General features: G+C 49.9%; 1 protein-coding gene across 1 annotated transcript in view; it reads right to left on the bottom strand.

Annotated features, from left to right (window-relative positions):
• HFM1 (helicase for meiosis 1) overlaps positions 1-13,665 on the bottom strand; it is a 79,446-nt gene that overhangs the window by 19,818 nt on the left and 45,963 nt on the right. The window contains exons 15-17 of the mRNA XM_078605786.1: positions 3,815-3,948; positions 2,343-2,393; positions 1,502-1,579 (exon numbers count right to left, since the gene is read on the bottom strand). Of these exons, the coding sequence (XP_078461912.1) occupies positions 1,502-1,579; positions 2,343-2,393; positions 3,815-3,948 (263 nt within the window). The remainder of the gene's footprint in view (positions 1-1,501; positions 1,580-2,342; positions 2,394-3,814; positions 3,949-13,665) is intronic.

Genomic DNA, 13,665 nt, shown 5'->3' with positions numbered 1-13,665 from the left:
AGGGTTCATCTTCTTGGTTCTTTCGGTAAAGTCACGTAGAAGGGAAGTAATAAAATAATAAAAATAAAACATAATAAAATGAAATAATTCTCACGACGTTTCGGCTACAACGCAAGCAGCCGTCTTCACCTGAAGACGGCTGCTTGCGTTGTAGCCGAAACGTCGTGAGAGTTTCGGCTACAACGCAAGCAGCCGTCTTCACCTGAAGACGGCTGCTTGCGTTGTAGCCGAAACGTCGTGAGAATTATTTCATTTTATTATGTTTTATTTTTATTATTTTATTACTTCCCTTCTACGTGACTTTACCGAAAGAACCAAGAAGATGAATCCCTGCAGTCACGAAAGCTTTAAATCGAAATAAATGCCAGGGTGTTGGTGACTATACTGCATGCCTGTAATACAGGGTTGGTGGATCAAACACAAATTGGTAAAACTCTCTTCCCAAGGTGGCCAAGATCGACATATGCTTGGCTTGCCAGGGTGTGGCAGTACAGCAAATTCATGTATCCATATGCACGGATATTGAGTTATTACCCCTTGCACACGTGGGGGTTTTCCATGTGTAGTGGGTTGAATAACTAGAAGAAGGCTTCTCTGAGGCAACACAGTTTTTATTTAACAATTAGCACTTAACACAGAGAGGTAACGGCCCCTCACACCCAATACACGATGGAGGTTACTCTCCAGACTGCTACGCCTCTCATTGGCTAATCTACAAGTCCTCCGTGAGTTTAGCTTGAATCTTCACTGGTATATAAGCTGGAGCCGACCCTTGCCAGGGGTACGGCTCTGCCCTCGGGCTCTTCAGTCTTCACTGGCATAGCTTCGAGCCGACCCTTGCCAGGGGTACGGCTCTGCCCTTGGGGCTCTTCAGTCTTTAGGAGGCTTCTTGTCTTCAGCTAGACGACGACTGCCGGGACCGTCCAGAGGTCCGGCTTTTACACAGAGCCTTGGCTCGCTCCGCCCCGGCCACACCTTCTCGAACCTTCGAGAAGGATCTGGGGATGATGTCATCCCCAGCCCCCCTCCTGGGGTCTGGGGTCTGCCCCTTTTACATACTGTTCCAGAGGGTAACCGTTGGACCCGATGGCCCACAGACTGTCAGCACTGGGGCTCAGCCCCTCTGTTGCCCCCTATTGGCATGAGGCCGGTATTGCCGGCTACCGCATGGGAACGGCGCATCTTGGCCCAATAACACCGTGGTACATGCACAGACACTCATTAATGAAATTGGCGAAACATCCCAATATAGCAGCACAGGGCTCGAGAAATTGTTGGCGCAGGTTCTCACTGCCTCCCCTGCTTGTCTGTGGTTTTACCCCTGTGGCTCCGTTAGGAAACAGTGCATGTTACAAATTCTACAGCACGTTTTGAGATGCAATTTGCGTTAATCACTAGACGCTATATACAAATAAAATGTGAGATTACATTATGTTTTTTCATCACAAATAAAACACACAAACACGTAATAGTATGCTGTTTAAGCGGAAGGATTATTTACCTGTTGGCTTAATATCTCCATTCTGCATACAAATTAGCTTGAAAGTTGCCAGTGAGTTCAAACTCTCTAAGCATAGTTCTGAAATAAATAATGCAAAATAAACAGTAACATCGTTGTGGACAATACAACAAACTAAGCAGGTAATATGCCTTCTTCTCATATTTGTCTCTCCACTAAAATCTAAAATATGCTTTACACATTCATAGCTAACAGAGGAGATCCTTGCCTCTTAACGTCGAGCAGGTCACTCGTATTGGTTCAAACAAGCCTGACTGCTTATACATTGAATGTCGGGACCGGTCCAGATTTTTGCTTGCGTTGAAACCAACGCTGCTGAAAATATTCACTCCCAGAAGGCCGTGTGGCTGATCGGATATGTTATAAACAATGATTGTATTTTATGGGGAGAGACAGATATGGGAAGAAGGCATATTGTCAGCTGAATTATTTTAACATAACGATCGTTAAACAAATACAATTAAATAAAAAGCAATTTGTCTCAATTTTAATCATTGGAAATTATGCTGTATGTAATTGAAAAATAAGGAACAATTTGAATTGACCAAGTGGCTGTTTCAGAGGCTGCGGATATGGGTTTTCTTCTCAGTTTTCTTTCTTCTAACAAGTAGATAGGTTTCTTGAATTGAGCAAGGTTGTAAGAGTTTGGAAAATGAGACCATCGGAGGGAATTCACAAGTACTGTAAAGCATCAGTACCAGGGGAAGCACAGTAACATACGAATAACACAAGCATACAATTATATTTCCCTTAGTTTCAAATTGTCTACTATTATTCCAGCAAAATTACAGTTTGATGTGAAATTGTGTTAATATCACTCTACCTTGCAGAAGTTTCTTCTCAATGTCCTCTTTGCTCAGACCAGCGGGAAATTCTGTATCAATGATTCATACAGAGTACATTTATTTTTCAGTATGCTGCCTTTTTATGCATCGCTTCAGATGTACTTAAGACGGCTTTAACATCTTCTTTGTTCTTTCGGTAAAGTCACGTAGAAGGGAAGTAATAAAATAATAAAAATAAAACATAATAAAATTATTCTCACGACGTTTCGGCCACAACGCAAGCAGCCGTCCTCAGGTGAAAACCAGGTCCGTCGAGGCGACAGAGTCTGATATGCAAATTCCTTTGTCAAGGCGCCCAGCTTATATATATGCTCCAAGCTCGTGTGCTGTTTCATTCAGACTCTGTCGCCTCGACGGACCTGGTTTTCACCTGAGGACGGCTGCTTGCGTTGTGGCCGAAACGTCGTGAGAATAATTTTATTATGTTTTATTTTTATTATTTTATTACTTCCCTTCTACGTGACTTTACCGAAAGAACCAAGAAGATGAACCCCTGCAGTCACGAAAGCTTTAAATCAAAATTTAACGGCTTTAACAGTTTAATATCTTGTCATAGTCAAAAGTCAAAACTATTGAAACACTTTCTGTCAACGAACAAAATATAAATTTTCAGAATGTTTAACATTACTCCTTGCAAATATACTGTCATTATGTCCTTTGTACTTAATAACATTAAAACATGTTATTTCCTCCAGTCAGCTCATAATATTTTTGAAAGCACCCAACATTGTGAAATATAATTACAGCGAAGATTACTGTTTTATATTCCAATAGCTGATCTATGCAAAGGCATAATGGCTCAAAATACCCAAAGATGGTTTCACACAATGTTTTAGTGTCCATATATAAGCAGGAAATACTACCTCCTTCACATATCTGTCTCGCCACATAAAAATGCAGTATTTTTTTTACTCATAACGTTATTGCCAGTGCATAATTTTTATAATAACCATTCAAATTTATCATGCGCATTCCATCCTAGGATCAAAATTGTGGACCGGTTTTGCAATTCAGTGCCACGTCAGGATTGTATGAAGCAATGCCAGATGTTTACAGGCAAGGGCCCTCTCTGTTAGATATGGATCTTCGTTCAACACAAAACTATATAATATACATTACATTAATTTGTGTTTCATTCGAATAAGTGTCATTCACTCAAATACATTTTGAAAATAGGATAGATACACATCTATATACATCCTTCCAAAATACCTATACTACTTAAAAACACATTTAAAATGTATGGTCTTGAATAATTTTCTTAAATAAATGCACGAATAGGTAACTCAACCTTTTCCAATACATGTTAATTGTTATTCCTTTCCTATGCATAATTTGAACCTGGTGATTATACTATCGTACACTATAGCTATTTAAGAGGCAACACTATTTTTTATCTGTCACGCGAACATTGTATGTTTTGATTTTGAATTGTAAATGCATTTCTTACTGTAATGCTTTGGGTTTTTGAGTGCCCGAATGTACAGGAATGTGGATCGGATCCAATCCAATGCCACGTTGACATCTGTGATCGTGTGCAGTACAATCTCCGCATTGAGGTGCTCTGTTAAATTCATGTGCAAACTGCAAGAGACCGAAGGTGTTCACAAATTAACGGTAGCTACTTCATAACAATGGGAATATGAAGTTGCACAGAGGAAGCTGATTAATGGAAATTCACAAAAAGTAGAAAAAAACATAATTCTGAACTATCTTAAAATTAATTGAGAAAGTTTTCATTACAGCGTGAAAATTGGAAAGATCTTGAACAAGATAGTATAATACAAAATAAATGTTTATTTTGATATAGTACTTTTCCTCAAAAGAACACAAAGTGCTGTTACATGTGTAGTGACATAAGAAGGGAGGGGCTGCTGGGGGCTCTGGGTTCCCGGGCGGGTCCAGACGCTTAAGCCTCTGGGCGCCAGGCGTTGGGTTCCCAGGCGCTGAAGCCTTTTGGCGCCGCCAACGGGGAAGGGGGGCTGTGTGTGCTCAATGGGATGTCTGATGGCGCACACGGCCCCACCCCTCGTTGGACTAGGCATAAAAAGGGGAGCTCCCTAGACGATCGGGGCGAGTTGTAACTCAAGACCCAAGACCCACGACCAGCCATCTGAAGACCCTGGGATGTTGTGAGAGCGAGTGGTGGGACTCTGGAACTCCCGACTCTACGACCTTGTGAGGGCGAGTTCCAGAGCGTAGCCAGAGTAGAGTATCTAGGCTGTGTACCTAGGCTGTGTACCTAGGCTGTAACAGAGTATCAGGACTGTTGGAGTGTTGTGTTGTAAACAGGACCCTGCGGGGTGGGCTGGTAGGAATAATACTTAGTACCGGTACAGGGATATCGACCGGGTATAGAAGAGTTAAAGAAAAAATTATCGTGCACAAATAAGGCGATTAAATGTATCTCGTCTCTGTGTTAATAAGCCTCCCGCACTAGGCCTCGCGAAGCCTGCCGCACTAGGCCTCGCGAAGCCTACTGCACTAGGCCTCGCGAAGCCTTCTCTGCAGTAGACTTAGCGAAGCCTTCTGCAATAGGCCTCGCGAAGCCTCTGCAGTAGGCCTCGCGAAGCCGCGCTTTTCGTGCACAAATAAGGCGATTAAATGTATCTCGTCTCTGTGTTAATAAGCCTCCCGCACTAGGCCTCGCGAAGCCTGCCGCACTAGGCCTCGCAAAGCCTGCCGCACTAGGCCTCGCGAAGCCTGCCGCACTAGGCCTCGCGAAGCCTACTGCACTAGGCCTCGCGAAGCCTTCTCTGCAGTAGACTTAGCGAAGCCTTCTGCACTAGGCCTCGCGAAGCCTCTGCACTAGGCCTCGCGAAGCCGTGCTTTTCGTGCACAAATAAGGCGATTAAATGTATCTCGTCTCTGTGTTAATAAGCCTGCCGCACTAGGCCTCGCGAAGCCTGCCGCACTAGGCCTCGCGCCGTGCTTTTCGTGCACAAATAAGGCGATTAAATGTATCTCGTCTCTGTGTTAATAAATGTTTCTTGTCTCTGTGTTAAAAAAACGTGCTGCGTTTCAGTAAAGTAATTTTTTAAATAAACGTGCTGCGTTTCAGTAAAGTAATTTTGAAGCGAAGTTTAAAGTTTTGCCGTGATGCGCCGGAAGCGACGGCCATCTTGTTTAATTCACAGATCGCAGGGGGAGCGGGCGGCCATCTTGTCGGACAGGGTCATGCCAAGTGTTTGCAGTAGGGGGCGATGTTGATACACGGACGGACGGACGCGGACGGACGGACAGCCGGGCGCGGACGGACGGACGGACGGACACATTAATCTATTGGTCTGGTCCACTTCGTTCCTACCAGTATAAAGAAGTTACCTCTACAAGTGTCTCCGGAACCCGTTACATTTGGCGTCAGAAGTGGCAATGGAGACAAGAAGTAAGCCACGTACCTTCAGTCCTGACGGCGATGTTGAGGAGCAAGCGGCGACGGGGCAGCCAACTCGGGCCGACAACGACGCCGCACCGCCGGCTGAACAGTCGTCCACCACACCTACCGATCCTCCTCCAGCGTCGGGAGCAGCAATGGAGGAAACGCTGCTTCGCCTCACCGAGCTGCTCCACGCCACCGTCTCCATCCTGGATGACATGCGTCGCTCACAGGCGGAGACAGGAGGGAGAGAGGCGGCGCAGCGGCCGCGCCATTCCGCCGGCTCCAACACAAAGATGGCAGCCGTTCCCGCCGCAAATACATCCGGGTGTGTCGTCACTTCTGCCGGGGGAGCAATGACCGCTGGAAGCGACGTCACTTCCGGGCCCAGCGTGGGCCAACCCGACGACGCTGCGTCATCAGCGCTGCGTCCCTCACCGCCGGGTGACAGCTGTTTGCAACCTAGCAACGCCGCGTCATCAGTGCTGCGTCCCTCACCGCCGAGTGACAGCACTGGGAACGCGAAGCCAGCTTCAGCCGAGTTGCCAGGCAACGAGCGCGGGGCTCACGTCCACCAACGCCTGCCGGCACTCAAGGCATTTTCTTCAGAGGGGGGTGAGTGGGCAGCATTCGAACGCCGGTTCGTCTCTCTTATAGAGACGTCCGGCTGGTCGGAGTATGAAGCGCTCCAGGGCCTCCCGGCCATGCTCGACGACTCCCTCGCAGAACTCCTTGCGGTGCCACGGGCGAAACGTGCCACGCTCACGGATGCCCTTCATCAGATGCGGCTGATTTATGGACCCCCGTCCGAAGCACGTCACCGCTTCGATGCGAGGAGGAAGAAGGCCTCCGAGTCGGCGATGGGGTACCGCAGCGCGCTACTGGCCATGGCGCGGGTTGCCTACCCTCGCATGGATGAAGACGCTGTGGAGTTACTCGTGCTGCAGAAGCTCATGAGCTTGGCCCGCCAGCTTCGAGTTGCCATGCCGACAGCCGACGACGACTTCACGTCGCTACGTGCTGCCAGGTGCATCCAAGCACACCTACATTGCGATGAGGACACGACCATCGCCGCCTGTGCAGGCCCACCTGATGCACAAGCCTATGACGTGCATTCGGGGCCTCATCAGGCCTTCGCGGCAACAGAAAATCGCGGATCGTCCAACTGGCGATCCCAGCGAGATCACCACCAGCGGGACCGGCCAATCTCGCGCCAGGACGGGGCGTCCATCGTCTGCCACAACTGTGGCCTTCGGGGCCATGTGGCGTCCGGCTGCCGGGTCCCCCGACGCCGGACTTCAGGACCTCCGGCGCCTCGGCCACCACCGTATCCTCAGCATACCCAGGCAAGTCACGACACCTCGCACTCTTGGCCCCCACTTACAACAAGCACGGACCCTCACACCACACAGGGGGGTCATGCTTCGGAGGAGGGGGATTCGGGCCCATCATTGAACAACCGGGCGCTCGGACCAGGTCAATGGTCCGAGTTGGCCCATAGGGTCATTGCCGCGGCGGCAGGGTCCTCTGCCGTAGTGGGTTCCATCGAGGGCGTTGATGTTCGTATGTTGATCGATACGGGTGCGTCGGCGACCATCATTTCAGACATAATTTATAACATTCTGCCCGATACATGCCGTCCCTTGCAGCCAGTTGATGTGCCATGCTATGCCGCAAATGGGGGTTCGTTGGGCATCACCGGACGGATCAATGCTCAGATCCGCATTGCTGACGTCCAATTAGTTGGGCCCATTTTGGTCTCATCAACCCTCGCCGTTCCGTGCCTCCTTGGAACAGATTTCTTGGGGAAGATGCCCATTAAAATTCTCATTAACAAAGGGTGTATTGAGCTCCCCTCCGGCCGACGCATGCCCTTCCTACCCACACCCACTCGGTTGCACTCCGCATCTACGACGGTGCAGGCGTTGGCGGCGTGCACAATTCACATTCCTCCCGGCTCTCAGATGTTAGTTCCCCTCCGGTTTCGTAAACCCCTTGATTACGACGCGTTCATGGGGGGTGCTGTGATCGGGCCTTCGCGTTCAGCTGAGTCGGTGTCGGACCTCGTGTGTGCACAAACGCTCGTGCGAAGCGACCACGACCCCTTTATCCAGGTCCTTAACGCGGGATTGGAAACGGCCGTTATCTGTCAGGGAATGGTGCTTGCTCACGCGATGCCAGCCCCGCCAGAAGATGTGATTGTGGGTCACGTAGGGGGCGAGTCCTCTTCCGTTGCCAAGCCAGGTCCTGACACAGGATGGCTCGACGCGCTTTGCTCCACTTCTGCCGATTTGTCACCATTACAGCATGCTAAATTACGCACGCGGCTGAGCGATTTCGCCGTCGTTTTCAGTCAAAGCAAATTTGACATTGGCTGCACTAAATTGCTAAGCCACCACATCGACACGGGTGATGCCGCTCCAATTCGTCAAAACCCATTCCGGTTGAGCCCGGCCGAAAAGGAACATGTACGGGTGGCCGTCAACGATATGTTGGCGGCCGATATCATTGCGCCATCAAATAGCCCATGGGGGGCGCCGATCGTTCTTGTTAAGAAGCACGACGGGAGCCTCCGCTTTTGTGTTGACTTCAGGAAACTTAATAAGATTTCTGTGGCCGACGCCTACCCGCTTCCCAGGATGGACGAGTCGCTCGATGCCTTAGCAGGTACGCACTACTTCTCCACCATGGATCTCCTCTCGGGGTTTTGGCAGCTACCCCTTGATGACGCATCCAAACCAAAGACGGCCTTTCGCACGCCACAGGGACTGTTCCAATTCAACAGACTTCCCATGGGTCTTCACTCGGCCCCGGCGACGTTCCAGCGCCTGATGGAGCTGGTCCTTGCTGGGCTCCAGTGGGATTCTTGCCTAATCTACCTCGACGATCTAATCGTGTTCAGCAAAACTTTTGATGAACACCTCACGCGATTGAAGGCAGTTTTCCTTAAAATGCGAGCGGCTAACCTCAAATTCAAACCGCAAAAGTGCCACCTCATGAGGGATTCGGTTCGTTATTTGGGCCATATTGTCAGCCGCTCGGGAATTGCCACGGACCCCGAAAAGACAAATTGCGTGCGCTCATGGCCAACTCCTACCTCTGTTGGGGAGGTGCGGAGTTTTATCGGCTTCGCCTCATATTATCGACGATTTGTTGCGGGATTCGCATCCATCGCGAAGCCCCTCCACGCATTAACGGCCAAAGGGGTCAAATTCCGCTGGGGAGAGTTAGAACAGGCATCGTTCAATGCCGTCCGAAAAGCACTGGTCGATGCTCCTACCCTGTCTTATCCAGATTTTACCACTCCGTTCATTCTGGCTACAGACACCAGCAACACCGGAATTGGAGGGGTGCTGTCGCAAATTGTTAATGGAGTGGAGCGCGTCGTCACCTATGGCAGCAGGGTGCTGTCGCCCGCGGAGCAACGGGATGTGTGCAACTTGCTAGGGACACACAAAATTTGCACCTCGCCATATCACCCCCAGACTGAGGGTATGGTCGAGCGATTACATAGGACACTTACCTCCATGCTAAGCCACCAGGTGTCTGAGTCTTAGACTGATTGGGATCTCCACATACCTGGTGTCTTGGCCGCCTATAGATGGCGCCCCATGCTGCCACGGGGTACTCGCCATTCTATCTTATGTATGGTAGGGAGGTTTGCCCCCCGATCGACGTACAATTGCACATTAAACAGCCCGCACCTGAGGCTAAGATTGCCGACCACATCCGTGCTAATGTGCGTCGTCTCGTGGATGCCCGGGAGGCTGCTCAAAATAACTCAGAAGCCCGTCAGCTTGCCAACGAGCGGTTGCGGAATCTCCGCACGTCCCGCCACGTTTGGGTAGAAGGGGACCGCGCCTGGCTCCACTGCCCGCAGGTACCATTGGCTACTTCCTCAAAACTGCTTAAGCCTTGGAGAGGCCCGGTTATTATTCGCGTTCTCCGCCCGCAGTGTGTCAGGATCCAGCATGGCAAGCGACGTTGGTTCGTGCACCTGTCACGTCTAAAACCTTACATTCAACCCTACACACCTCCTTCACTTCTCCGGGGCCGAGAGCGCGACATGTCTGACGAGCCGCGCCGCGATGATGCTGCTTCTAACTCTCGGGCAGGTCCCGCTGTCCCGCCCTCAGGTGCCTTGGGAATGAAACCCGCCACGGCCGACCCAGCGGGAACAAGCTTGCCCGCGGGATCAGCGACCCAGGACACAAGCGCAACAGCGGGTCGTCGGTCCCCTCCCGCCTCCGTCGCGACCGATGGACCTGCCACTCGGACTCGCTCAAAACTCAAACGATTTTCATGACCCCCGCCCACGAACTCTCGTCCCAACGCGACGCCACTCACCTTGCCATCATGTATAGTGGGCGATTGGGGCGTGCGTTCATCCTGCATATATGTGTTTATAAAGTGTTGTTCTGCATCAGTGACCACAGGAGGGGGAGAGGCGCTTTCTTCTCATTTTTTTTTCTTGATTTGTCACACACTCATTCTGATGGTTTACAAATAATTTATTGTACAATTGTATTTTTTTTTTGACAGCCGGGTCGGCTGGAGGCTACGTAGAGGGGGGTAATGTAGTGACATAAGAAGGGAGGGGCTGCTGGGGGCTCTGGGTTCCCGGGCGGGTCCAGACGCTTAAGCCTCTGGGCGCCAGGCGCTGGGTTCCCAGGGGGTCCAGACGCTTAAGCCTCTGGGCGCCAGGCGTTGGGTTCCCAGGCGCTTAAGCCTTTTGGCGCCACCAACGGGGGGGGGGGGGGCTGTGTGTGCTCTGTGGGATGTCTGGTGGCGCACACGGCCCCACCCCTCTTTGGACTAGGCATAAAAAGGGGAGCTCCCTAGACAATCGGGGCGAGTTGTAACTCAAGACCCAAGACCCACGACCAGCCATCTGAAGACCCTGGGATGTTGTGAGAGAGAGTGGTGGGACTCTGGAACTCCCGACTCTACGACCTTGTGAGGGCGAGTTCCAGAGCGTAGCCAGAGTAGAGTATCTAAGCTGTGTACCTAGGCTGTGTACCTAGGCTGTAACAGAGTATCAGGACTGTTGGAGTGTTGTGTTGTAATAAAGAAGTTACCTCTACAAGTGTCTCCGGAACCCATTACACATGTGTAGTGTGCTGTACGGAGGTGCACACACTGGAGTTGAAGGCAACACGTTAATTTAACAACTTCCCCAACGTGTAACTCTAACCGCATTGGGTTCTATAGTTAGGTGTGGCTACACTGTTTACGATGTGCTTTGCGGGTTAACTATTAACGAATGGGTCAGTCAGCACACACGCTGCCTGACCCACGATGCCGAGCGAAGACCCAGATCGAATATCGAGGAGTGAATAGAGGCGGGACCCCAGGACGATCCCACAGACGAGCCTCGATCCCTGTCGGGCTCCCCCTTTATTCCCCCGGCCGCGGCCTCGCCCCGTCCTCGGCCACGCCCCCTTCTGGATCATGTCAGAAGCTCCCGGCTCCCTGCCACGTGTCTCTCGAGCCTCCTTGTGAGGTTCCAGGCGCAGCACTCCTATGATAGTGACTGGTGCTAACACTATAGTGACATCATTTACGTCACTACACATGTGAAAATGTCAACATTTCATACTTTGCCCTAAGTAATTGGTCTAGTGTTCCAACGAAATAGTATGGACGTCAGTTTTCAATCGTGACTTAATAACATCGACAATGCCCAAATCACGAATATGGCTGGGGAGGGCATTGTTGGGTATATGCCCCTTTTTCAAAAATTAATATTAAGAATAATTCTGCCAATAACATTTTTTTTAATAGACACGGGGGAAACTTGGTAGCAAACAAAGGGAAAAAAACCTGTTTCCCCGCTTCCACGGGCAGATGCACGCACACATCGCTTCAAAAGGCCAGAGAGCATGAAAGAGACAGCCATAAAATGTCATAAACCTTCCCCGAATTGCACACAAGAAGAAAAGGGTGGGGGGGGGGGGAATTGCAAAAGGGTGCTAAAACCATACCCACACTACAAAAGGCCCCCTCACAATACAAGCAATAGGCGCCACGAGACATACATAATTATTCTTATTTTTGGTTAAAAGAAAAAAAATTGGCAACAAGGAAGCAAACAGACGGGTTTTTGAGCCATATTAGTTAAACAAAGTTACCAACTTAGCCATGAAGATTAAGCAAACATTATCTATCCTCACTCCAATTGAAAACCAGACTACAGTCTGCACCAGGGGGTCGTGAGTCCTCATTTGTGAATTCAATACTGATATTATTTACCTTTAATAATTCTCTACGCGGCCTGACCGAAGCATCAAAGAATAATTATGGCAGTCAGAGTCGCTCCTAAGCCAAAAACAAATTCCCTAGCCCCGGGATATCAGATAAAAATAATAACAGGCTAAGTCACAAATCGTGAATAAACACAAAACCAAATAATAAGTATGAAATTAGAGAGGATCTCCTAGGAGAGTTAAGGGCGGAGAAGTCTATCATAACTAACCAACATGTAACACTCCAGGGAAAGGGAGCCCGACCGTCTTTGTCTTCCCGCAGCACGGACAGCAAGATTTGCGCACACGAGCAAATAACATCTCCTCATAAATAAATCAAACCACGATGGAAATACCGTGAACACGGATACAACATACCTTGAATCACTTACAATCAAATCACAATTATACAAAGCAGTAAAATGTCTCATTTTAACTTCCAAACCAAACGAACAGCTTAAAGCTGTGTGAAACAAAGGATAACGCCCAGAGCGAGGGAAGGGATTATATAACTCGCTTAACGCGTAGGCTTTCGCGACCAATATTATTCATAATCCAAACCCAAAACGTTGATTATGATTTAGTAAATCTCGGTGCGTCGGGAATCGTCAGTCTGGTTTAGCCTGATGACTCATATGTAACGCCGTTTCGCGAGGAAACCCCCCCCCCCCTCTTTCCAGAATTATTACGGACAGCCGCTTCTTTGAAGAACTTTATTCCTCCAATAAATCGCACACACGGACACACACACGACACACACGGACGCAGCTGTGTCCACGCACACAAACAAAAAATAATTATATTTTACTTTAATTAATTTTAATTTTTTACCTACGTGACTTTACCGAAAAAACCTAAGAATATAATTATATGGTTCCGGCCTTTTGAACTCGGAAAAAAAACAGAGTGGATTTTCCCGATATAAGCCAAGGCACAATCCCAACAACGATATACCACCGGGGGGTCAGCGTCCCACCGGGGCTCAGCCCCTCACCTCGTCTCGTCACCGCCAACGAAGGAGCTCTCTCGTCATCCAGAATGGCGATGTTCGCGGAGTAGCGACGTGCATTGACAAGCTGAGGTCTGCACCACCTAAGAAGAATCGCTACACTGAGCCGCCGAGCTGCGAGTGAAACTGACGGAGATTCCAGTTATCATTCTCGAGCCAACGAAGACATCCAACGTCCACCCAGCAACGAACGAAAGCATCGTTCATCGCCAGAGCGACAACCAGCAAGCAACCTGGAGAAAGGGCGGAAATCGCCAAGCGTCGACCAAGCGAGCAAAGCAGAGAGCACGAAGCAGTGGAGAAAGCCTGATCAAACGGCCGTGAGGAAGAGGACAGCGCCAGCGCATGCGCCGTGTGTTTAATACACACACACGGATCGACCAGCACCAACGAGAACCGACTCGTCATCCAGCAGTGGAGAGAGAGAACGAGCCACCGCGCCGTCAGCTACAGAGAACGAGCCACCGCGCCGTCAGCTACAGAGAACGAGCCACCCCGCCGTCAGCTACAGAGAACGAGCCACCGCGCCGTCAGCTACAGAGAACGAGCCACCGCGCCGTCAGCTACAGAGAACGAGCCACCGCGCCATCAGCTACAGAGAACGAGCCACCACGCCGTCAGCTACAGAGAACGAGCCACCGCGCCGTCAGCCACAGAGAACGAGCCACCGC

Source organism: Lampetra planeri, chromosome 24, assembly GCF_965212315.1.
Source record: "Lampetra planeri chromosome 24, kcLamPlan1.2.h2, whole genome shotgun sequence".
NCBI classification, from domain to species: domain Eukaryota; kingdom Metazoa; phylum Chordata; class Hyperoartia; order Petromyzontiformes; family Petromyzontidae; genus Lampetra; species Lampetra planeri.
This window is presented reverse-complemented; position numbering and strand designations above follow the sequence as displayed.